The 23,960-nt window shown below is 37.2% G+C and overlaps 1 protein-coding gene across 2 annotated transcripts in view; it reads left to right on the top strand.

Moving 5' to 3' along the window:
* Nucleotides 1–15,794, top strand: part of polrmt (polymerase (RNA) mitochondrial (DNA directed)) — a 78,934-nt gene extending 63,140 nt beyond the window's left edge. The window contains exons 16-21 of one of the 2 annotated variants that reach the window (XM_038280778.1): nucleotides 175–227; nucleotides 2,822–2,920; nucleotides 3,216–3,288; nucleotides 5,541–5,632; nucleotides 6,684–6,757; nucleotides 14,446–15,794. In XM_038280778.1, coding sequence (XP_038136706.1) covers nucleotides 175–227; nucleotides 2,822–2,920; nucleotides 3,216–3,288; nucleotides 5,541–5,632; nucleotides 6,684–6,757; nucleotides 14,446–14,495 — 441 coding nt within the window. In that variant the 3' untranslated portion in view covers nucleotides 14,496–15,794. The remainder of the gene's footprint in view (nucleotides 1–174; nucleotides 228–2,821; nucleotides 2,921–3,215; nucleotides 3,289–5,540; nucleotides 5,633–6,683; nucleotides 6,758–14,445) is intronic. The other variant, XM_038280780.1, reaches the window with a different exon arrangement.
* Nucleotides 15,795–23,960: the final 8,166 nt, after the last annotated feature.

Genomic DNA, 23,960 nt, shown 5'->3' with positions numbered 1-23,960 from the left:
ACACAGACACACACATATATATGTTTAATGTATGCTATGGGCATCTGACATTGATTTTTAGATTTAGAATTTTAAAATGTTGTGTCCTTAATAAACAATTCTTTTTCTACCTATTTATTTTGATAAGTTAACCAACTGTTCTAAAGGATTAATTCTGTTGTTTTTGTTTTCTAGCTGAAGAGTACAATGCAACACATAAACCTCCAAATCAGCCATGATGCCAAAGAGTAAGTCCTCCTGTTGATATCTTTTATATATCTTACACCCAGTTTTTTATCTGTCACAAAAACTGACCCAGCACCTGCAGTGATATAACATTCTTCTCTCATAGCCCTCACTGACACTTTTCACTTAAATATCACCAGTAGGTTTGATAGTAGTTACCTGAAAACAGAGCAGAGTGTTTACTGCACTGTTTTCTCCTATTATACTGTGCTTGTTGTCTAATTATTTTCAAAATGCAGTTTAAATAAGCTTTAAAGCTTTAAAGAAAACACTTCAGATCGACTCCCATTGAAAAACAAAATGCTGAACTCACAGATTACATCCACTTTGCTCTTTTGGCAACCTGTAATGTTTCAAATCAGCAAACACAATTTTTAGACAAAGATAAATTGTTACCAAATAGAGATTTCACGGGAGAAACTGTTCAAGCGTTGTTATGTAAAATGGGTTATTGTTATGTAAAATTGGTTATTTTATTGTATTTTGTTATATTTATTATATTCTATTATTTAAAAAAAAAACTGAAATGTTAGAACTGTAACTATACAGTCATATGTTTATATTACTGTTTGTATGTATTTTTTTTTCTTTACTGTTTTCAGGGCTGCACTTCAAAAAAAAAAAAAAAAAAAAGAAATTGTCTAAAGAGCTCTTCTGTTCTTAACGAAATTTGTGTATGCAAAATGACAAAATAAATCTGTCTTAAGTCTTTCTAGAAAAAAGTAACAGCAGGTTAAACCGTAGTCCTGGCAACCTTGCCTGTGAAAACTACCCTATACTCTCAATGCCTTATCTTCAAACATTCACTCAGGGCTCCAAATTACTCATGCAGTTTTTCAGTATATGCAATAAGACAGCTTGTTGCTAAAATTCTACAAAGATTGCTGCGCAAATATTAAGAAATGCAAAACACCCTTTAAAATGAGCATATCACTTTCTACAGGCAGTTGAAAGTGGCTGTTATATATTGATGAGGCTCTAAGCCATGTAGTTAGAGGTAATGATGGTGTTTTTAAGAAATTGAAATGTGTTTCTTATGATGGAGAAATGAACTCTCTGCATTTAACCCATTCCCTTTTGGGGAGCAGTGGGCTGCCACTGTGCGGCGCCTTGGGAGCAATTTTGGGTCAAGGGTTTTGATTAGAGACCCAGAGTTGTTTTTCCTTGGGCAAGACACTTCAGCCGTGTTGCCTACTGATGGTCGGAGGATTTAGTGCCAAAATAGCCTTGAGTGTAAAACTGTTTTGGTTTTCACAAAGAGCTAAAAAAAACAACAAAAAAAAAACAAGCACTAACATTCCAGATTTCCCAGCAGGTTTTAATTGTAGATCATGTTTTACATGTTTAAACATAAAAAACCCCATCTTATTTCCAAATGATGACCACTTTAAGGTTATTAAAACAATTAAGTTAAACCCTGCTGATACAAATAAATTGATTTAAAAAATCATTTTCCTCTAATGCGCATTAAATATCTTCAGTGTTGAGGGGAAAGTTTGTGACAAGGTGGAGTTTGAAGAGTCTAGAGGAACAAGACTGAACAAAGAGTGACAGACTGAGAGACAGGAATGGAAAGTGAAGTAATGGCCGGAGCAGAGCACTGGAGACATGGATGGAAAGACTGACAGCTGTCCTCTTTAGTCTGACATCCACCACACTGCAGATTCTGCCGTGTGAATATGAAACAGCAGCCAGAGTACAGGAAGAGCATCGGGGTGAAGGGAACCAAGAGCTAAAAGTAGGAGGGAGTTCTGCCATTTAATTTAAAACTGACGATCCTGCTTCAGTAAATGCAGCACAGTCTAGGCCAAACTTGACACGTGGCTCTCTTTGGTCGGAGATTAAAAAATTTAAAGAAGGTATAATATCACTGTTTTGGTTGGTTTTATTTTATTCTATCCAGGTAGCATGATATCTGGAGCTCTATTTAAAATTGGGGTTGAGGAATTTCTGTCTAGCTGTTGACTTAATGGGGTGCAGCTTATGTCCCATACTGTACAGGGCTCCTATGCAAACTTGATAAATATGGAATTTGATTTATTTTCCATGTCTAAATACACCTGGACTGAAAAACTGTTTTCCAGACTTTACTTTGTGTTGATTCATAGATAAGTCTAAATTTGTAAAATTTTTCAATTGTTTTCTTCAATGAAGTTGAACTTGTATCCAACTTAATAATATTTTTGGATTAGACAGATTGTTGAAACAAAATTTTTGCTTTTTACTAAATAATGAATACCGATATTCAAATTTAAAAGCAGGCCTTTTTACTGTGGTGTATCATTCTACTTTAGTTTTAGAGTTGGTTTAGCATTGCTTTGAATTTTGTTTGATATAGAGGGCAACAAAGCATCAAAATTTCAATTTTGGGGGAATTTAGAGTAATAGAGGTTTCACTGATCGCAACCTTTAATCATCTAGCCCAGGTTTTAAGTAAAAAAGCCTTTACCACAGCTCTGAATCAGAACAACAGTTGTATGTGTGTAAGTATATCTGTGTTTATGTATGTATATAAGGGTTGGACAGGAGGCTGTGGCCCACTAGGCCCAACTGAAGTTTTTTCTTTAATATATTTTCTTTGCCTGTGCTGTTTCAGGAGACCTGACACAGTTAAACAGAAGAATGCATTCCCTCCTAACTTCATCCACTCCCTGGACTCCACACATATGATGCTGACTTCACTCTACTGCTACAGGTATAACTGTTTAAAAAGTATCACATCTAGTCCTGACATTACTTTGAAGTCTTTTTTTTTATTATTTTACATCAGTAGTTTATTTTGAGGGCCTAAGTGGACATAACGTCAAAGCAGTCACTGCATATAAAACAGATCTCGTTATTTTTAGAGATTTGCGATGGATCGGGTCTTTCAAGTTACATGCTATAAAACAAGTGTTTGCTTTGTTCTGACGTTTACAGCCTTCCCTTCAAAGCTTGGCTGTTTGGATCTTTTATAACGCTTTACTGCCTCCTCTCTTGTCCTCTCTCAGTGCCGGCCTGACATTCGTCTCAGTTCACGACTGTTTCTGGACCCACGCCCTCACTGTGGACACCATGAACAAGGTATTGCATTACAATCCCTTCTTCTCGTCCATCTCTTCCCATCCTTATCGTCCGTTCACAGCTGTTCCCCTCCTGCCCGACCATGATTCATCAGTGTTTTTTAAGATTCAGTGAAGGTAAGGATGGCATATGTGATTCAATACTCCCATCTTTGTCTCACTTTGATGCTGTCGGAGGAAAGAGTATGGCTTTTTTTTAAGCAACCAAGACATTTAGGATGCAGGAGATCAAATCAATCTGTGCTGTATCAATGACTTGCACTTCGTCTAAGTGACGCCACTGATACAAACTTCCAACTGTCTCTGGCTGATACATTGTCAGGATGCAGGGAGCAAACTGAGCCTGTCAAGCTGAATAAATACCGGCCTCTCTCTGCATGTCGAAGGGAGATCCAGACGGAGAGACGGTGCAGAATAAAACGGATCAAATTATCACTAAACCCCAATTTTCTGTAGAGACGCTGTCAGAGCCCGGTTTCCGTTTTGTGCCTTTGCCCGATCTCAGAGGAGTTAGAAGCAATGAAGCGGTTTCCTCTCACTGCATTTATTCTCTGTCTTTTGATTGGAGGGGCGTACGCCTTTCTCGTTACACAGGTAATTGAAAACAGCAGAAGAGCAGACGGGCACCAGATATATTAGTCATCTAAGCAATTGTTTAAATGATAAGCAGTCTGTTCTCCATCCTTTCCTTCCCAATTTCTACTGTGGCAGCCTGCCCAGGAGGTAATCAAGAACAGGATTTACTGCATGATAGATTGACCAATCAGAATAATTCAGTATTTATGAGGAAATTGACATTTGCTGCATAAATCATGCAAGTAATGCATAGAATATTTTTTTTTTTCCTTGAAAGCTTCCTTACGGCTCTGAAGATGTGGGCACAGCTGTGGATTTTAATTGGGTGGCGGGCGGCTTTGCATGGTTGGGAGACAGCTCACACTGGGTTTTTATTCTCTGAGGAATGATGCAAAAATGTTTTTCTAGCCCTCATATTGCTGTTTGCTTATTAATCTAACCTTGCTGCAGAGATTTGACTCAAGACTTATTCAGGTGCATTCAGTTTTTTTTGTTTTTTTGTTGTTTGTGTTGTTTTTTTGGGGGGAGGTTAGGGTTTAAATTGAAAGGTCGGGAATCTCTCTTCCCATTCTGTGGGCTAGGGTAGGACTGTAGTATAAACATCCACCGTCATGAAGCTCTTATTCTTGTCTTCCCATCCTGCTTTCTCCTCCAAGTGTTACTTTAGACATGTTTTATAGCACTGAATATTTCAGAGTTTTATCTGTGATGCTCAGCTCTGCAGATTATAACATATATAACAGATTCTAAAGTTGGCATCATGGTGAATGCGTGAAAAAGGGCCGTGTGGAATTAGAATAAAAATAGACAAATCGATCTGGGAAGACTCCTGTAGAAACTATTTGCAAAAGGGAGGGGCATTCAGTCCAATTCTTCGAGCTGATTGGCTACCTGCTTCCCATGTAGAGTTTTTTAGCCAATGACAGCAGCAGTAGCAGCTTGATTATTTTCACAACAGGCAGAACTAACTGTAGGTGGTAGGGGACAGTTTACAGACAAACTTTGCATTTCGTATTCTTTTGCTCAACATCTATGGCATGATTTTGGTGCCACCGGCCTGAGTGTGCAGTAAGAACAATGTACATCATTTAAACTCGCACACCCTTACTCAAAAACATGTCTGCCGTGCGCTCAACTCTGAAAACGAGCTCTCGCACTTCTCCACCAGATTAACTGATGTAAATTGATTTACAGTTTCTTTTTTTTTTTTTTTTTCTTTAAATTCTTGTCATTCCCTGCGTCTTTATAGCTTTAAACCTCATCCGTCCTTTAGGGCCTCTCTCAAACTACCAGTAGAATATGCAATCTGCTCACCTTAATGAGCAAAATGTACTGTTTGCACAGCTTAACATCTGCGCAGCCCTCTTTGTAGATCACCCCCAATTCGCCACTTTTTACACACACTAAAATAAATTGCATGTGCAGTTTAGCAACACTTATTTTGGATCTTCCGAGTTTAGGCAATAAAAACTGAAAAGGAAAAAGACAGTTACGGCAGCATAGAGCTGTTTAACATCTATTATTTTTGTTGACATAGCTGTACTTTACTTGTTGTCATTTTCACTCTACCCGGTCTCACCTCTGTCCACCTGCTATCTGCTCAGCTGGTTTACGCTTCCTTCTGATGAAGTGCTCAGATGAGACTAACGTTTCCTCACCTCGTCTCCCTCCTGTCAGATCTGCCGGGAGCAGTTCGTTGCCCTCCACAGCCAGCCGATTCTCCAAGAGCTGTCCGACTTTCTGCTGCACAAATACTGCTCCACAATCCAGTAGGTTTACACACCTCCATTTAGAAGCACATTTGATTTGTAAGCTTAAGAGATGTGAGCATCAATGTGTTCAGGCACAAGCACAGAGAAATAGCATTCAGTAGGAACATATATATAGGGTGGGTGAGAAAGTAGGGTTTTGTATTTATAGGTTTTTTCTCTGTTTTGCTTGTTTCCTCACAGCATATCATCAATGGCATTAATGTCTTTATTCTTTTATGAAAAGCTGTTACCAACTGCAAACATACACAGACAAAACAGAGCATGTGAGCTTATGGGAGCGTGTTTTTTCTCCAGTCGCCTGTGACTGTGGATCCAAAACTTTTCACCATTTGTGCCAGCCTGACTGGCCTCAGGCTGGATTATAATCATCGACTGTCTCTTTTTTTTTTTTTTTCCTCTTTTTTGGATAATTGGGCCCCTCTCCAGAGCCCTTACTTCACTACAAGCCTAACCTTCTTTTAAACTCTTAGTATCACTTTTACTGAACTCCACAGACAGTCTGAAAGTCATCAGAGTCTCATAGAGCTGCACAAAAAGAGATGCTTTCGAAACTATATGAATGCATGTTTACTTATAATTTTGTTTAAAACAGAAAACGGCATTCTTGCAGCACCAGCTGTATGGCATGCAGGGTCACCTGTTCAGTAAAGCTCTGAGCCTTTATTTATTTCTCAAATCTTTTTATTGTTTTTATTTCAGCTCAATAATCAGAGCTGATATGTTTGTTATGTTAACAATATTTCTCATCTGATGATTGAAACACAGAGCTAAGAAAAAATATTTTTAAGCATTGCTGGTCTGTCTTTGCTGGTCACGTTAAAGTCTAACTATTTGGGTCTTAAACAGCTCATCTTTAGAAATAAAACTGTTTTGGTCGTCTTAGACAGGTCATTCATACCATAAGGTTTGGAGGAAGCTGTAAAATGTTTCGCTATCAAACAAAAGTACTGATAACACAAAATGGGCCTCAATCATCAAAACAAGTGCTGGTCACATGTTTGTCTCTTCTTTCTCGTATCTTTATTTTTATTTATCTTTTTAATCACAGGACAGAAGCTAAGAAGAAGAAGTACCAGGAATACAGGAGGCTGATGTTGCTTCTGGCCAAAGTGCCCCAGACAGGTCAGTACAACACCTGAATGTTCCGAGGATCAGGTTATCTTTAAGGTGCATCAGGGATAGACAGCTCTCCATCTTTTTAAATATTATACTACCTTTCATTCATTTACTTATTACTTAAAAAGGTCAGCTGACTGTGAAATATTTACAGCATGAGTTAGATTTCAGTTGTGACTGAGGAATTATTTTCCTTTCACTAGTTTATTTTATTTTTTTATAGACCAGGGGTCCGTTTCATGAAGCAGGTTTACTGAAAACTCTAAGTTTTCTAAACCTGAAAACAGAGAAACTGTGTTTTCAGTTTCACAAAGAGATGTTCCTTGACCTCTGTTTTAGTCACTATAGTAACATTTTCCCCAGAGCTAACCTGGTCGGTAGCAGGTTTACTTCAGTAAACTGAGTCTCCTCCGTCTCCGCTCTCCTTACAGGAAATCCCGCTGTTTTATTTCCTTATTTGATTTGGAAAAAAATATTTTTAAAAATCATTCACTTGGTCTGTTAGACAGATTAGGCCTTATCCAAAACATTAAATGTTCATTTGATAAGGATCTTTTTAAAGAATGAGCAGCATTTTTTCACAGAGAATTGAATATATATTGTGAGACGATTCTACAGCTCATTCGACTGTTGTCATAGTGACTCGTCGTATTGGGGCTCCTCTGATAATGGCTTTTCATACTTGTTACGCACCGCTCAACTCTGAGTGGTTCTACTTGGAGTTGATTGAACTAATTATCAATCAACAACCATTGTGAAACCAAAAACTCAAATTCTCCACTTTAGGCTAGATCAATTTAGAGTTGCAGATTTGAATCTGAGTTTATTAAACCTGCTTCTTGAAACTTACCCCTGATCTTTCTGGATCAAACAGTCAACATTGATTTGATCCAGGTTCCCATTTTTCCTTTGATGCCATTGGGGTTTTGTCCGGGACAACCTCCTTCTGTCATTGAGGTGGATTCAGGCTTTCCTGTTATGCAACCCCGTCTCTCTGCCTCCATCTGTACCTTCACTCTTTGCTTGGCACTGACAGCTGGGTTGTATAAATTGATTAGAGTTAATTGTGTCCCTCTCTTGCATAATCAGCTTATGTGGCTGAGACCAGTCAGGTGTGCACCTCAATGTGTGCGTGTCTCCTTTCCATTTGTTCAAACAACAGATGAATGAATTCAGACTAAAATGTATTTAAATGTTTGGAGAGGTGACACATGATCTCAGTCATTCTTCAGCTGATTATCAAATGTCTGTCAATGTTTCAGCAATGGCTCCGTTTGATTTACTTACAACTGAAATTATTATTTTTTTGTCAGGAAAATTATGTTGCTTTTGATAATGAACCAGAATGTATTTTATCTTTAAGACGGGCTATTAAAGAAAAACTCTTAAATTAATTTTTGATGAATCTCTAATAAATATTGATCAATTATAGGTATGTATAAATTACTTATGTAACATAGACAAATAAGTGATGCGTTAAAGATATATTCTTAGTCCAATAAATACAGATCAAAGATAATCCACATTTCTGGAGAGAGATTGGGGAAAAAATTTAATATATCACTGTTTCCCCAAATTAAATCTGACAAATCCCACAGACTTCTGCTGACACAGATTTTTTGCTTTTTTGCGAATGTTATTTTTTATTTAAAATTACAGCTATCAATGACTCTGGGGTTCCTGGCAATCGGCTCTTAAGCTTGATCCATACTCTACAAGAAGCCAGAGGTTGTTTTCTCACTCTTAATGCTAAAGTTTACTTTGGGGTTCCCGCTGCTTGTTCTCAACGCAAACCCTGGGCAGAGCTTTTTTTCTCGCGGTGGGTTCGATACAACAGATGAGCGATTAGTCAAGATTTGAAAAGCAAAGATGATTTTCCACTTTTGTTTACTGGTGGGAATTTGGACATGATTTGAGGAGGAGAAATGTGTAGAAAGTTTGAGGATCAGCCGGCAGAGGTAGTGAGAACATATAAAAAATTTTAAGATACGTCTTCTGAGTAGTATAAAGCATTTTGCTTTCCCCTTCCCCTTGTCCATCTTTAAAAAACTCATCTGCCTTTATGTTGCTGTTGTGTTTTCTTATGCAGATGTTGCATAACCTGCAGCAAAACAAACTTTCTCTTATTGCAACCTTGTGAATAAGAACACATTTCTCAGTTCGTTAACCAGCCTTACGAGTATGCAACATGCTTTACCAGAGCAAATTCTCCCACAGGTGGTGAAATAATCAACAATGAATGAACTTCTTCTGAAGCCATGTTTCATTACACAAAATAATTCAGTTAAATTATCAATAAAGCTCAGATTTCACAGAAAGTGCCAAGCATAGTACATATTAAACAGCACTGATAATTATAGCTGCAATTAAAGATTATTTTGCAAATCGATTAATAATCGTATAGCCAAATGTTCCATAAAGAATTTGTAGGAGCCAATTATTTTTTTTAATAATTAAAAAAATTTTTGTTTACTTTATTATTTGATATCTGTTTTGAGATTATGTTTTCTGGTTATTTAGTCATGTTCCTTTGTTTTTGGTTAGTTATGATTAATTTAGGTGAATTATTTTTTTATACATAGGCAGTCAATGGTAGGACCAGCATGCATCTGGGTGGGCGTATGGTTTTTTACCAGCGCAAGAAAAACATGGTGGAAATGTTTGTCTTTTTTGTTTGCTTGCCTGAGGAAAAAATAAACTGAGAAAACTAAAGGAGTTTACCTGGAACATTTATTCTTTTTCCTGCGTAAAATAAGTCCATGGTGCATCTGTGGCCTCTGTGGATTTCCACTTTTTTGTGTCATCAAAGCTGGGCCACAACAGAAGTTTTTTTGCAAAATTAAATCAGGTGAAACTGAAATGTTTCCACTTGAGTTCTGGATAGAGCATATGGACAGACAAAAAAAAATGATCTTAAATGCAAAATCTTTAGATATTCTTTGTCATATTTTGATATAATCACTGCTGCAGGTGGTTTGCTCTGTCAGCTAAAGGCATGTTTAAGAGTCCCTTAAATCCATTTAACGATTAATCAGTTACTATATTAGTTGACGATTATTTCAATAATCGATAATTCCCGACTAGTTTGATTTTTTGTTTCAGCCTTATTGATAATATAACGAGTGCATATATCAGATTAATAACTTGTTAGAAATTTGTTACCAATTCTGTTGCTAAAAAATATTTCTTTGATTCTCCACCTCATTTACCAACACATCCATTTCGGCCCCCAGTTAAAATAATGAAAAAAAATAAAATAAAATTACTCTCTTCTCTATTGTAGTCATTGTTTACCATGGGATAACTGTTTAAGTGGCTCATTCAAATACACATTAATATTAATAAGTGTATTTGTATTGACCGTTTATTGTTAAATGTGGCCGTGTAGAGGATGGAGCAAAAAGGAAATCTGGTTCTCACATGTTGAGGTACAGCTTTGATTTCTAAAGAAATAATGGGTGATCGCGCCCACAAATTTATGAATCTGAGATTATTTTGGGTGTACACATTTTTTTGCATATGTACACTGTCGTATGAATCCTATGCAATGTTTTATAAATGAGGTGAAAATGCCACAAAAATGTGTCTGTACATCAATACTTGGACTGTTAAACACATTTTTCCCCCTGATTGGTGGTGCACACAGTACAATTGTGCTGCACTTTGGACACCTACTGTTGATGAAAACCCATCAAAGCTCTATCTTTAAGTTTAAGGTTATTGTCCTGTTGGTAAGTGAATATCTGCTGCCTTCGTATTTAAGCTTAACATTTTTTTTTTCCTGAATCAGCCATTATTTTACTCCATCTTCCAATCAACTGGCTTCCCTCCCTTTGCTGAAAATTGTAGTCCCGTAGCGTTATCTTGACCCCACCATTTTTCAAGGAATATACAGCACATACTGTAGCTTTTTGCAAGTGGCCCAATATGTTAGTCCAAGCATAGCTTGCTGCAAACCGTAAATATGACTTTGTTGTTGCCTCTCAGCCGAAGGCCAGCTGTATTTAAACTGATATCAAATGAGACTCCAGTGGAGATTAGAAAATGTAGAAAAAAAAGAGTATGTTGCCTCTAAAGCATTTTTATTGCTATATCTCCGATTTTAAAAACAATACTTTGAAATTAGTTATGGAAACGCATCAGAATCTAAATATGGGAATTATCTAGCAAGCCACTCAATATTTTTAATGTAAAGGTATTTTTTCAGGAGAAGGCTGATCTAACATATTTTCCAAAATTAGCTGAATGCAGCTTTTTAAACATTATTGTATAAATATGAACACAGCCCTGTTTTTTTTAATATAAGTACCAGCTAATACATTACAGCAACCCAACATGTAGATCGAATGCAATTACAAAAACACTTTGTGCAGTAGATGGTTTGGAAGGTAAATGATGCACCATCATGCTATTAAACAGTAGCAGTTTATAGAATATCAATATGTACCTTGATGCAACAACAAACAGGTCATAAGTTAGTTTATTCTTTAAAGCACCAATGTCACAGTTTTGCTTTTCTTTCACTCTTCATTATTTAATGTCCGTTCCTCAATAATTTACGCTGTAGATGCCAGTGGTGAACACAGCTGCCAGAGAGCAAAGCACACAGAGCAGGACAGCAGCTCACGCTGAGCTAAAATTAGCATTTGGATGCTTTACCAGAGTTCAGAGGAAATGTTCAGCTGCCCAATAAGACCCTGAAGCTTTTATTTTATCTCCTACTGGAAATGTTTTACTTAAAATAAAACTGTATTTCGACAGAGAGAAAGTGTTTCTCCAATCACTGTGTGGCATGTTCTATGATAGATAAATAGTAATGGTTGGAGTTATTTCATGTATAGACAGTCAAGGCTGGAGGATAAAATAATATTGCATAATTACAAATAACTGCTTGAAGGCAATATCCTCCTCACTGTCCATTTTTAAAACTCTTCATAAAACCTATTGTTTTGCTTTGGCTTCCAATACAGTATGATAGTCTTTCTGTTTCAGTTGAGTTGTTTTAATTAAATTTTATAAATTAATTTTACTTGATTTATTCTTTTAAACTGTTATGTCGATTTTATAGCCTTTTATCTCCTTGCTATATACAGCACTTTGACAGCTGTGGTTGTATTAAAGGATTCTATAAATACATTTTTTTTTATTTTTAATCTCAAACTTGCCTGATGAGAAATCTTTTTTCCCAGTTAAAAATACTCTCTTCACCTTCGATTTCTGCACCCGATACTGCTTGCATAACTAATCATACCCCCTTCAAGCTTTCCTCATTTGGACAAACTGTCAACCATGAATATAACTTTATTTTATTGGTATTTTATGTGAAAGAACAACACAAACTAAAATAAAATTGAAAGTAGAAGAAAAGTTCTACAAACATGTTCTACAAAAACACAAAAGTAAAAGGTATAGTGTGCAAAAATATGCAGCTTCCTTTAAGTGCAACCAGTAGCCTTCAGAAGTCGCCTACTAATTGCTACTGACTAAATAGAGTCCAGCTGAAATCTAATCTCAGTACTAATACAGCTGTTCTCTGATGGCCTCAGAAGTTGAGACTATGTTGTGGACCAAACAGCATCATGAGGTCAAAGGAACACACCACACAGTTCAGGGACCAAGTTGTGGTGCGGTTTAAAGCAGGCTTAGGCTGTAAAAAGATTTCCCAAGTTTAGAACTCATCACGAAGAACTGTTCAATCCATAACCCGGAAATGGAAAGAGCTCGGCAGAACTATAGACCTACCAGTACAAGGCCGTTCATCTAAACTTACAAGGAGAGCACTTTTAACAGCCAGGACAGTGATTCTGCATGAACTGCAGAGATCCACATCTTAGGTAGGGAGTCTGTCCATAGGATAACTAGTTCTCATGCATTGCACAAATGCGGTCTTTAGGGAAGAGTGTCAAGAAGAAAACCATTATTGAAAGAAAACCATAAGAAGTTCAATTTGCACTTCGCTAGAAACAATGTTGAGGATACAGCAAGCATGTAGAAGAAGGTGCTTTGGTCAGACAAGGTCTAACACTCTGAACACACCATCTCCACTGTCAGATATGGTGTTGGCAGTATCATGCTGTCAGGGTCCTTCTCTTGTAGCCTGGCCAGCCAAACTAATTTACACCGTATACACAGTACATTAGTCTGGTCTATTAGTCTAGTATAGAAATGTTAACAGCTTTTTTTTGGGACGTGATAAAAGTGCATCCATAAAACAAAGCTCCATTGCTCCTGCATTTTTTTCTGTTATGGTTATGGAGAAGCAATGTAGCATTTTGAGCCCGCCTTCCGAGCTGTGATTGGGTAGCTCTGTTTTAGACTAGAGAGTCTGAAGCCTAACTGACCTGGAAAAACTGAGAGGGTCAGATTACTTCTCTTCAGTAGAGACAGGAAAGATAGTCAAAGTTGATGGGAAGATGGATGGAGCCAAATACAAAAACCTATTGTCTTCTGCAACAAATGAGGTTCCAAGTACGTTTGTGATTATACATACTGGCTGAGATGTTAAAGCTCTCTGAGAGCCGTGAGAACACATGATGAAAAAATAAAACATTAGGACAATATTATCGTCTTCTTGGTATTTAACATTGTCCATCATGTTTTTGAAATGTGATACGCCACCATATTACTTAGCAAATTAATTTAAACCAGTCATGATCTTTTGAGGATTCTGAGAGGCTTGTAAACTCAAATGGCACCAACTTTCAATCTAATCCTGATGCTTGACCCTGGCAGCTTATTGGTGCAGAGTGTGCTTTAAATGAATGGGTAAAATGGATGATCAAAGAGGTGCTGCCTGTCCCAAAGAATATCCTCAAAATATGAATGTGATCTTTAGTACATGACTTAATAATGTTTCAATTTTTAATGTTTATAATATAAGAAAATGACTGTAGAGATCAGATCCATGATGCAGATTCATTCTTGAGGTGATCAACTACAGGCCAGGACTACAGCTACTGCTCTTTGGTCATCTCTTCTTACAAGAACTAAACTATAATTTTGTCGTGTTCCAGTTTTTGTCAAATTGATAAAACAGAGGTTAATGTTCAGTTTGAAAAACAGACTGTTTGAGGCTTTTTTTCCTCATTTTGTAAAAACAAAGAAAATATTTGGCATTTTGAAAATAGGTAAACCCTTCAGTAATAAATATACTTTATGAGAATTATCATGATCAATCCCATCTTATAGTTGCTGAGCACCTTTTTGTGTCTCTCCATTAGTGATTTAACATTTCCTGTGTGGTGATGAGTTTTTGAGCTTGGAAAGCCTCCTTCCATCACTCTGGGCTTTATCTCTGTGCACACACTATCCAATTCAATATTTTTATTTAGAGGAAAATGTAATTTACATTAATTAAATGATTTTAAACAAAAAATTACAATGTTATTAATGTACAATGACTGGCAGAACTAATGTTATATAAACTTTAGAACCAAAGTCTTTGTTGATTGTGTATTTTTTCCACATTGAAGTTACAGATATTGAGTTTATTCTTTCTTTAAGTATTTCCTTTTCCTATAGAGTGTTTGAAATGTTTTTATCCTACAGCACAAAATTCACCCAACCCATTGCAGCCTATTTTCTAGCTGTAACCTTAGCAATGATTAGCAGATGGAACGTAGTGCAGTTATTCTGTGTAACCTCTGCCCGCTGACTCTAACCCGCCCTGACATCCTTGCCTTCTGTCTCTCCAGGTGATTTTGATCTCCAACGGGTGAAAGAGTCCACTTACTTCTTTAGCTGAGAGGCCCGCAAGGATGAAGAGGGCTTAAAGAGAAGAGAGGAATTGACTGGGGCCAGCAGGGAGGCTGCTGGCCCCGGAGTCTCGACAGGCTGTGTCTCTCCTGCAGACGAGAGGAAATTGATCCAGCCGCGCCCTGCCTGGCCCATAAAACTAACTGGAGCTCCTGGAGAAGCTCACAGACACACACACAGTGAACTCGTCAGATTAACTTACGTCGACCGAAGGATAAGGTGGCCTGGATGCTCATCAAGGCGAAAAATGAGAGAATAAGCATCAGATGGAAACGCTAAGACTTCAATCGCTGAAAGGAAATACCTCGTATGCCAGATGTATATTTAGGTACATATTTGTGTATATTTGCCAAACATAACAAGATGTGAACTTTGCTGGTCTGTCCATTAGCCAGAAACACTTCTGCTGCTCAATCATACTTTTCTTGCAAACTGTAATATGAGCTAATGGGTGATCTGAGTGGGTGGGTGGGTGTGGGTATGTGTGTGTTAAATGCAATAAGACTGAAAGGCAGAAAGCTCTGACTGTCCCTCCCAATGTTTAGACTGTTCAGTAACTCACTGCTCTTTTTAAAAGGAGGGAGAAGATAAATTATTCTAAGTATTTTTCTCATCTGGGAAAACTGAGCTTTCAAATAAATGCGTTTCCTAATGTTTCTTTCTTTTCTTTCAATCAAACAAGGGTGATGCGTTCTTTGTCCTTAAATGGGATGAATGAGGAATTTTTTGTGATGTCTGCATGCAGTGTATATGAATACTGTTTTGAGATGAAGGCCCTCCTTTTTAATGTGCCACAAAGCCTTTCATTGCTTCGCTAATCAACTCGGATCTTTTTTTTTTTCTGGGCCAGAACCAAATCTCGATGTATAAATAGAAAGAGTACTTATCTGCTCATCGCTGCAAACATTACAGAGCTTTCAGACAAAAGGTGCTGCCGGCATTCAAAGGCGAAGGAAGCTGCGCCGCCGAACACAGCCGTCCTCAGTCCCAACGTTCCTATTTTATGATGCGGATGGGAGTTCATTTTTATCAGTTATTTAGATTTTCTGGTGTAAATTATATGTGGTTTGAGTTAAGAATGATATAAGATATGAACTTCCATTATGTAAGGCCGCACTGCTTTCCATGCATTTGAAATATTTTGATTACAACGGATTAAAAAATATATATATAGGTATTTAATGTTAAGTTAAGATGTAGAACTTGTTCGTTCTCTGATTGTATTCGTTTTCTCTGTGAGTAAAGGGAACCTGACACCAGTACTTATTAGGGCTGCATACTTAAATTGCTGTTCAAAAATAACTAATCACCTGGATTGTTTTTTTGTTTATTTTATCTTGGCTGGGGTTTTTTTTATATTGACTTTTTTATACAATCAAATGTAGCACAAAGTTAAGGATTTTTTTTACTTATTTATTTAAAAATAATAAGCGTGGCTTGCATGCTTCACCCTGATGTCCTTAAAATAACAAAAAATAACTTTTCTTCTATTTAGACAATACATTAGATTTGCATTTTTTGTGATTGTACCATGAAAAATGAAGAAATGTCAAGGTGTGTGAATAATGTTGAATTGAGCTACATACTGGAAATAGTGCAGTTAAACTGATTTTTAACCAAAGAAAATATTTAACAGAAGTTTAATTTCCTCCCTTTCTTTTTATTTGCTTTAATAAGCCAATCAAATGTTTTCTTCAATAAACTAAGCCAAAGTCTCCTGCTCTGCATACCTCCCTTATCATAGAGCTAGCTTTCAAGGGCAAGCTATCTAATATGATGTGCTTTCAGGAACTCGGCATGCATCACATTTCATACCACAGCTGTCTTGGGGGTGGATGGCGTGCCATGACCTCAGCACTCAACCGTGCTCCTAGATAAATGCAGCGATGCTACAGAGTATCGATGTAGCTGGATGGAGAGCGAAGAAGTGAGTGTCGGTCAGCTGTAAAACATGCTATAGCACTTAAAATAGCTGAACAAGTTGCAGGTTAATGTGAGAGAAGAGGTCAGGTCTGGATGCAGCCCATCTGTTTGTTGGGACGGTTGGTGCCGTTTAGACTGCAGCGGATCCACTAAGGAGAGCAAACAGGATGTTTTAAGATAATCTCTGAACAAAAAGATGCCAATTAGATTAATGGGCCATGGGACGCCAGAGGTTGTCCCACTCCAACAGGCAGATATAGCTTTAAGCTGAAAATTATCATTCTTCAACAATATTTGAGATACATGAGTAACCCTTTCTAAATTAAATGTGTGGTACTTCAATTAGCTTTTTTTGTGATTTAATGTCTAGAGTATGAATGAGCAACTTAAGAGGCCTTTAACCAACAGGGCTCTATGAGTGGTCTTATGATTGCATATTTTCCTTTTGACATCTTCATGTGACTAAAAAAAAGGTAACTTTGGAGGATAAAAGCTTCTTTAGGAGGCCTTAAAATGTACTAGCAGAGTACAGCTGTATTTCTACACATCAGATGCAGCTTTGATTATTGCTATTGCTTTTAAATATGTCTTTTAAAATGTTAAATGAATGTGAAGGTTTTTTTCCAACTAGTACAAGTACAATTGGTCATTAACTGTGTTATTATCTGATTTAAATGTGTTTGTCTTACAGAACCATCAGTTTTACTGTTAAAAATCCAATTTATTATACATATATCTTTTTTTACTTGACTTACAGTTTCTGGGATTGTTCTGTTTCCCTTTGGTGTAAATATGTATTTTATTTAATGAGAGTAAAATAAATCTATATATCTCATACACTCCTTTACAGAGATGGGAAGTAACGAAGTACAAATACTTCGTTACTGTACTCAAGTAGATTTTTATGATATTTTTACTTTACTTTACTACTTATTTTCATGGTGACTTTTTACTTCTACTCCTTACATTTTTACACAAATATCTGTACTTCCTACTCCTTACATTTTAAAAAATTGGCTCGTTACTTTAGTTTTGAATAATTTCAATGGAGTTACCGTTATTATTTTTCACATCATCAATACCAAATTCAATCTAATTGGATGGGAATCTACGTTGCATTTGACGCACCACTACAAGATGAATCGACAGATTCGGCGGTATTCATTGGCGGCAAAGCATTGCAGCTTGGTGGCGGTGGCGAGATGATTGAAAAAGAACACAACGGAGATCTAGTCCTATTGCCAGACATCCATTTAAAATGTAGGCAACAGCATGAAAAAAGTGGTTTCTACTTTTACTTTTATACTTTAAGTAAATTTACAAGCCTGTACTTTGTTACTTTTACTTGAGTAAAGAAGTTTAATCAGTACTTCCACTTTTACCAGAGTATTTTTTAACACAAGTATCTGTACTTTTACTCAAATACGGAAAGTGAGTACTTTTGCCATCTCTGCTCCTTTATATCCTACACTCCTGGAACTTTATATTGAACTGCGTTTGTTAAAATCAACCTGAAAATGAAATATTTCTGCAACTACCACTCTGGGCTGGTGAAAGAAAGGTCATTATCTAAAAAAAATGGTCACTAATAATTTTGGTAAAAATAACATGCTGGATACCTTATCATGGACACTTCAAGAAAGATTTTCATTTTATTCTAAATGAAAATCTGGTTAAGTAACAAAAAAATAAACAAGTAGAAAATAAATCAATCAGTTACATTTTTTATTTTAAACTTGCATATTTTCTAGACTCTTTTTTTTTATTTATTTTAAAGCTAACTGTTTTATGTTTTAGTACACCTTTCAAATTACAAAAAATTTTCAATAAATATATAGCAGATATTTGGATAAATGGAAGAATACATGTAAAAATAAAAAAAGGATTTCCATGGCACAGATAAAGGACAGAGATTTGAATGCAGAGACAGAGATATTCTTAACTATAATATATATAATTAATTTATTTTCCTATGTAGAAAAAAAATCCCATTTTTAGACCCTGGTATATGCAAAAGAGCTTAATAGAGCACAAGGTTGTGCAAAGAGAGACAGAAATCATCTCTCTCAGTTAATTTCAAACTTACAAGAAGTTATGCTAGAACAGAAAGTACTGTCCTATTATTGGCGGAAATCATACAAAGTATAAACAACAGGTTAATAACACTGGAAGTCATGATAGTGGAAAACAATAATAAATATGTTTTTTTTCACAGTATGAATTTACTAAAAAGTATATCTCCTACGTTTGCAACAAATTTGCCCACATCTATAAATACTGGACTATTTGCCCAGAGCTGGATTTATGTTTGAATAAAGTTCTCCTCAGACATACAGTCTTTGTCTTACACTCTTCAAACACAACATTTTTTAAGCTATAACTGTCTTGTACACATGCTCTGGCTTTTTTCTTTTGCACTTTCAGGAAGCTGTCAGGCTTTATGCTTTTGACTGTGTAGTTTCTATGTTTGGCTTTTTACTGGCATAACGCAGAATGGGAGTCAAGTGGAGGACTCTAAATTGGTCAGGAGTGTGTCTACGTTAGCGATAAAGTAAGGAGCTGTTGATGGTGTTTCCCTGTCTCACACTCAAAGCATGTACGATAACTCCAGTCAACCATGAGCACAAATAGAAATCTAAGCTGTTAGAAGCAACTATCTCAGTCACTATTTGAAAAACAATATCCTATACTAACAGCTTATTTCTTGGTCCCATCACAGATATATTATACTTTAGCTTGTTTGCAAAACCTTATTGGTTTAAAACCTCAAGCAAATTTTCTCAGACAAAGAATGAATACAAACCTCCGATTAAAGCATTTACTGTGCTGTACCACAATTAGCCTGTTCAGTACTGGACCTGTAGAATAGACACACTTCTTAAATAGAATTTTTTTGTAAAGCAAAAATGTCTTCAAAAGAACAAATCACACCCTGATCTGACGAAACTTAGGAGTAGATGAACGACAAAGTCTTTCTCATCTAGTCTTCAAAGGGCAACAAATTATTTTTTAATGTTTGGATCATTTATAGATCACACTGAGGGCCGATATAGACAAAAGTGCAGTGGTGTCAGTTACCAAGCTACCAAAATTACTCCAAGGTTACATCGACCACTCATCCAGAAGGGTCATAAACATATCAAAAACATGTAAAGCATCGCAGGCCTCAGTTAATGTAACTGTTCATGATTGAATAATAAAAAAAAAAAAACTGGGCATCCATGGAGGTTTTTAAAGCACTGCGGACAAAAATTAATTATGAGACAGATCATACACACCCCAAGAAATATCTTTGAGATTCCCAACACTTTAGGGAAAATTTTAATACGGGCAAGACAAATGTGGACCCTCATGGAAGGGGTGAGTCCCGTCGCAGCTGAGCTTTGGTGCTTTACTGCTGCAGGACACTGATCACATGCAAAACCTGATGGTGACACCCTAGCCATCTGTCAGGACCATGCATCTTGTCAAGTACACTTTGGAAATGGTGCAGGACAACAATCTAAGCACACAAGCTAGTCCAGCTCTAAACAAAGATGAATGAAAGCACTGTGATGGAAGAGAGGTATCACTAATGATGGCAGCTGCTGCAATCTGGCTTAGCACAGGAGTTTGTTTGGTTCAGAAGGGTTACTTTTTCAAAATGATCCAGTTAGGTTTCGTTTTTTTTCCCCCTTAAAAATATCCTGGGCGTGCTTCAGTGGTGCGATGGTTGGTGTGCATAACCCATGTACGGAGGCCATAGTCCTTGACGTACTGTAGTCTGGCCTGTGGTCCTTTACCGCATGTCTCTCTCTCATACCCCCTTTCCTCTCAGACTACTATACAGTAAAGAGCCACCGCTAAAATAAAAAAAGAATTTATTGAGTTTTTCTTTGCAGTGTGTTAAAATGTGCTTGATGATCTGACAAGTAAAAAAATATATATATATAACCAAATCCTAAAAGGACACATACTTTTTAACAGCACTATGTCCTCCGTACCTTCATTCATTGAACAACAGAAAGCAGTGTGTGGGTCTTTCAGGGAGATCGTTCTCCAAACAGAGACTCCATCAGGAAGGGAACACTATACAAGTGTTAGCTGCTATCTGCCAGACATGCCAAAGCTGGAAGCCACTCCATGATAGCTGGACCACTCACTCTCACCGCCGGGACTTTGATTCTCTTGCCAGGCTCCAGGGCTCCCCAGCCTATCTGCTGCCCTGTGGTGTCGAGAAAGCCCTGCACTCAGCAGCTGCGGTAGCGGGGAAGCAGAGTGTACAGGCAGACCTGGAGGGTAGAAAACTAGGCCATATTTCTCCGACCGCAGGGGAGAGGAAGCAGGAGGCAGCACAGTGGGAAAACAACGACAGGTGATGCAGCGATGGCAGGTGTGTGTTTGTGCACATCAGGGAAGTCAGTGTGAGATGCTCTGACCTTTATTGTAACTGACAGGTAGTGATGCCTTGATTAACAACCATCCAACACACCTGATACAGCGATGCTTCAGTGACTTAAACTGACACTACGTTGCCCTTTTCACATCATCGACTTTTCCAATTCGTTAAATTAAAAGTGGGTTTAGAAGGAGAAATAAAAACAGATAACTTCATTTTTAAATAATGCTATATATTTCTTAGGTCTGATATTTCAGTTTCAAGGCAGTAACTTATAAATATTGAGTTTTAAAAAAATATTATTTAGAGCCCCTATTATTATTTAGAGCCCCTAGATGTATCCATTTCAGTGATATTGAGTGTAACATTTGACTTTCATTCATTTTTTTCTGAAATTTATCTACTTTTCCTCAGTAAATCTGTGTTAAAAGTATTCAAGCAAGTGTCAAACCAGTTTGAGCCTGTTTTGTTGATTAGATTTTTCCATCAGTTAGAAGTAAGACAACATTAAACAAGAAGATTGATTTGGTTTTGGTTTTTACTTGATAAATATTTTGCATACAAGCAGTTGTATTGGCCATTCAAGTCAGAAACCGGTTCTGTGTGCAAGAGTTATCTCTGGAGTGAAATGGGTATTTTGAATCCAAACCACAGAAGCTGAAAGTAATCAGAAGTGTTATTTTTACAGTGAAGTAACTATTGGGGAATCAGTGGCTATTCACACAGCTTCCATAGGAAGTGTGTTGCCTCTTATGCGTGGAGCTATTGAAGCACTTTTTAAACTAAAAGAAAACATACCTCTACCTTATAACACGATAGGCTTTTTTGGGGCTCCTGAGGGCAGAAATCAAGCCTTACATTTGATACACGTCTGAAGAGATCAGCCAGAAAATTACCCAATCCATAACAGTTAAGGATTTTTTTAGGTAACAAGCGAGGCAGTACAGATGCATTTTCTAATGTATTATTTTGATTCATTACCTGTCATAGCTCCAAAACGGCCGACTACTTTTATGGCAAGTCTTTCGTGGGTCGAGAGTTCGATGTGTTGATATTTGGGGGAGTGTTGGCCTAGTGGTTAGAGCTGTTGAAGGTTGCAAGTACCCTCTTCGATCCCCACATCCTCCAATCTGGGTTCCTGAGCAAGACCCTTTACCCCACACTAATCGCCAGGTGCCACACAATGGCAGCCCAGTGCTCCCCAATGGGATTGCTGAAAATGCAGAGAGTGAATTTCCCCATTGTGGGACAATAAAGGGTTTTACATTTTTATTATGTGTGTTGAATAGTGGTTAGAGCAGTGCACTTCTGCTCTGAGAAGGTTGCAAGTACCCGGTTCGATCGCCACATCCTCCAATATTGGTTCCTGAGCAAGACCCTTTACCCCACACTGCTTGCCAGGTGCCACACAATGGCAGCCCACTGCTCCCCAATGGGTTTGCTCAAAATGCAGAGAGTGGATTTCGCTATTGTGGGACAATAAAGGGTTTTACATTTTTATTATGTGTGTTGAATGACTAACTGGTCATTCACAACATATATAGACAAGTTAAAAAAAAGACTGATATCATTAATGAGTTGGGATATATAATTTAAGTCTGAAATATTTGTACGAGAAACTAAAAGATCACTACACATGGTATTGGGAGAGTCGTACTGTAGAAGCTATGCTTGCTGACATTGATGCTATGATACCCATTCATCTGTCAACATTGTCGGCAAGCCACTGACGTTTTGGGGGAACCAACACAAAGCCCCGATCTCAGTCTCAGAAGAAAGTTTTGGAGCAAAGCGACCAGCAAACCTGAGTTAGGATGAATAGACCAAACTTCCAGCAAATTACCATGAGAAAGATGAGTAAGGATTTATCTCGTAATATTTCTCCCTGTACATACACAATTGGGGACGGAGCTAAAAAGAAAGATAGCATCATTTGCGCTTTGCATTATACGTTGTAAAATTTATTGGCGAGTGTTTTACCTGTGCTCTGTGCTCCCCATAAACCAGCAGCTTTCTGAATACAGCACACAGTGGGTCACATGAACAATGAGGAGAGGCTACAGCAGCCAAGACAATTTCTCTTGTATATCATTATAAATGGTGGAAAACTGTTTAAAATAGGAAACTTGCCAGCTTCTTTATTATATCGTTAAAAATCTTGCCAGAGAAACTGCACAAAATACAAAACCCTACTCAGCCAAGAGTTGGGTGCAGTCAGCAAAAATCCTGGAGACTGAAGGTAAAGTTTAGTTTAACCGGGACCTAATTTGGGAGAACAATTGGTTTAATTGCAGTGTCAACCTATATAAATCCCTACAATTAATAAAAAAACGCAATATTTTAAAAGTGTGCAATTGTTTTCTGTTTCAAATAGGTGTTAAATAACAGTCTATACTTGTTTTTATAAGTGGGAAAGTTACGTTTATGGATACTGGACCAGCACAACGGTATGATAAAATTGTAAGTGATGTTTTAAGATGTTGAAACTTATCAGGTCTCTATGCATTTTGTTGCTCTTGGTAAAAGTTTGATGACTCAACTAAACTTGCTTTTACCCAAACGTGGATTAATGTAGTGGCATGTTAAGACTAATGTGCAGCCAGAGAGGCAGAAGAAAGTGTAGTCGATACAAGCGTCACTGTCAGGTAGGCAGAATGGGTTTCTTGTAAATTATTGATATTTCCCAGTGGATGGATGGGCCCAAGATAGAGGGTGTAAAATGAGAAGCTGGACAAACATTACATTTTTGTGCATGACATTTAGACCTTGAAATGTAACAAATGCAGTATTTCACCATGATAGATGGTATTCAAACACGGCTTAGTTCTGGTTTCAGAGGCAGAACAGCAGATATTAAATTCTGTCTTTGAATGATGGGCAATAACATGACTATTAAAAAGCAGAGGTGGTCACTGTAACATGCTTTTACTTGAAGAGTTTCTTCTATTTGTAAAGTAAATAAACAGTTTTTGTGCTTTTCTTTAAAACACGGTAACCAGAAATGAATCACCTTAAAAGATATTACACTCAGTACTCGAGTTGAGGGGGGACGGCATCCCCCTTATTAAAAAAAAACTTAAAAGATCATACCCTTTCTTAAATAACCATCCCCCCTGTGACATTTTATTGCAGAACGTGTAAAATTTCTACTGT

Source organism: Cyprinodon tularosa, unplaced genomic scaffold (assembly GCF_016077235.1).
Source record: "Cyprinodon tularosa strain WSP-4 unplaced genomic scaffold, ASM1607723v1 ctg164, whole genome shotgun sequence".
NCBI classification, from domain to species: domain Eukaryota; kingdom Metazoa; phylum Chordata; class Actinopteri; order Cyprinodontiformes; family Cyprinodontidae; genus Cyprinodon; species Cyprinodon tularosa.
This window is presented reverse-complemented; position numbering and strand designations above follow the sequence as displayed.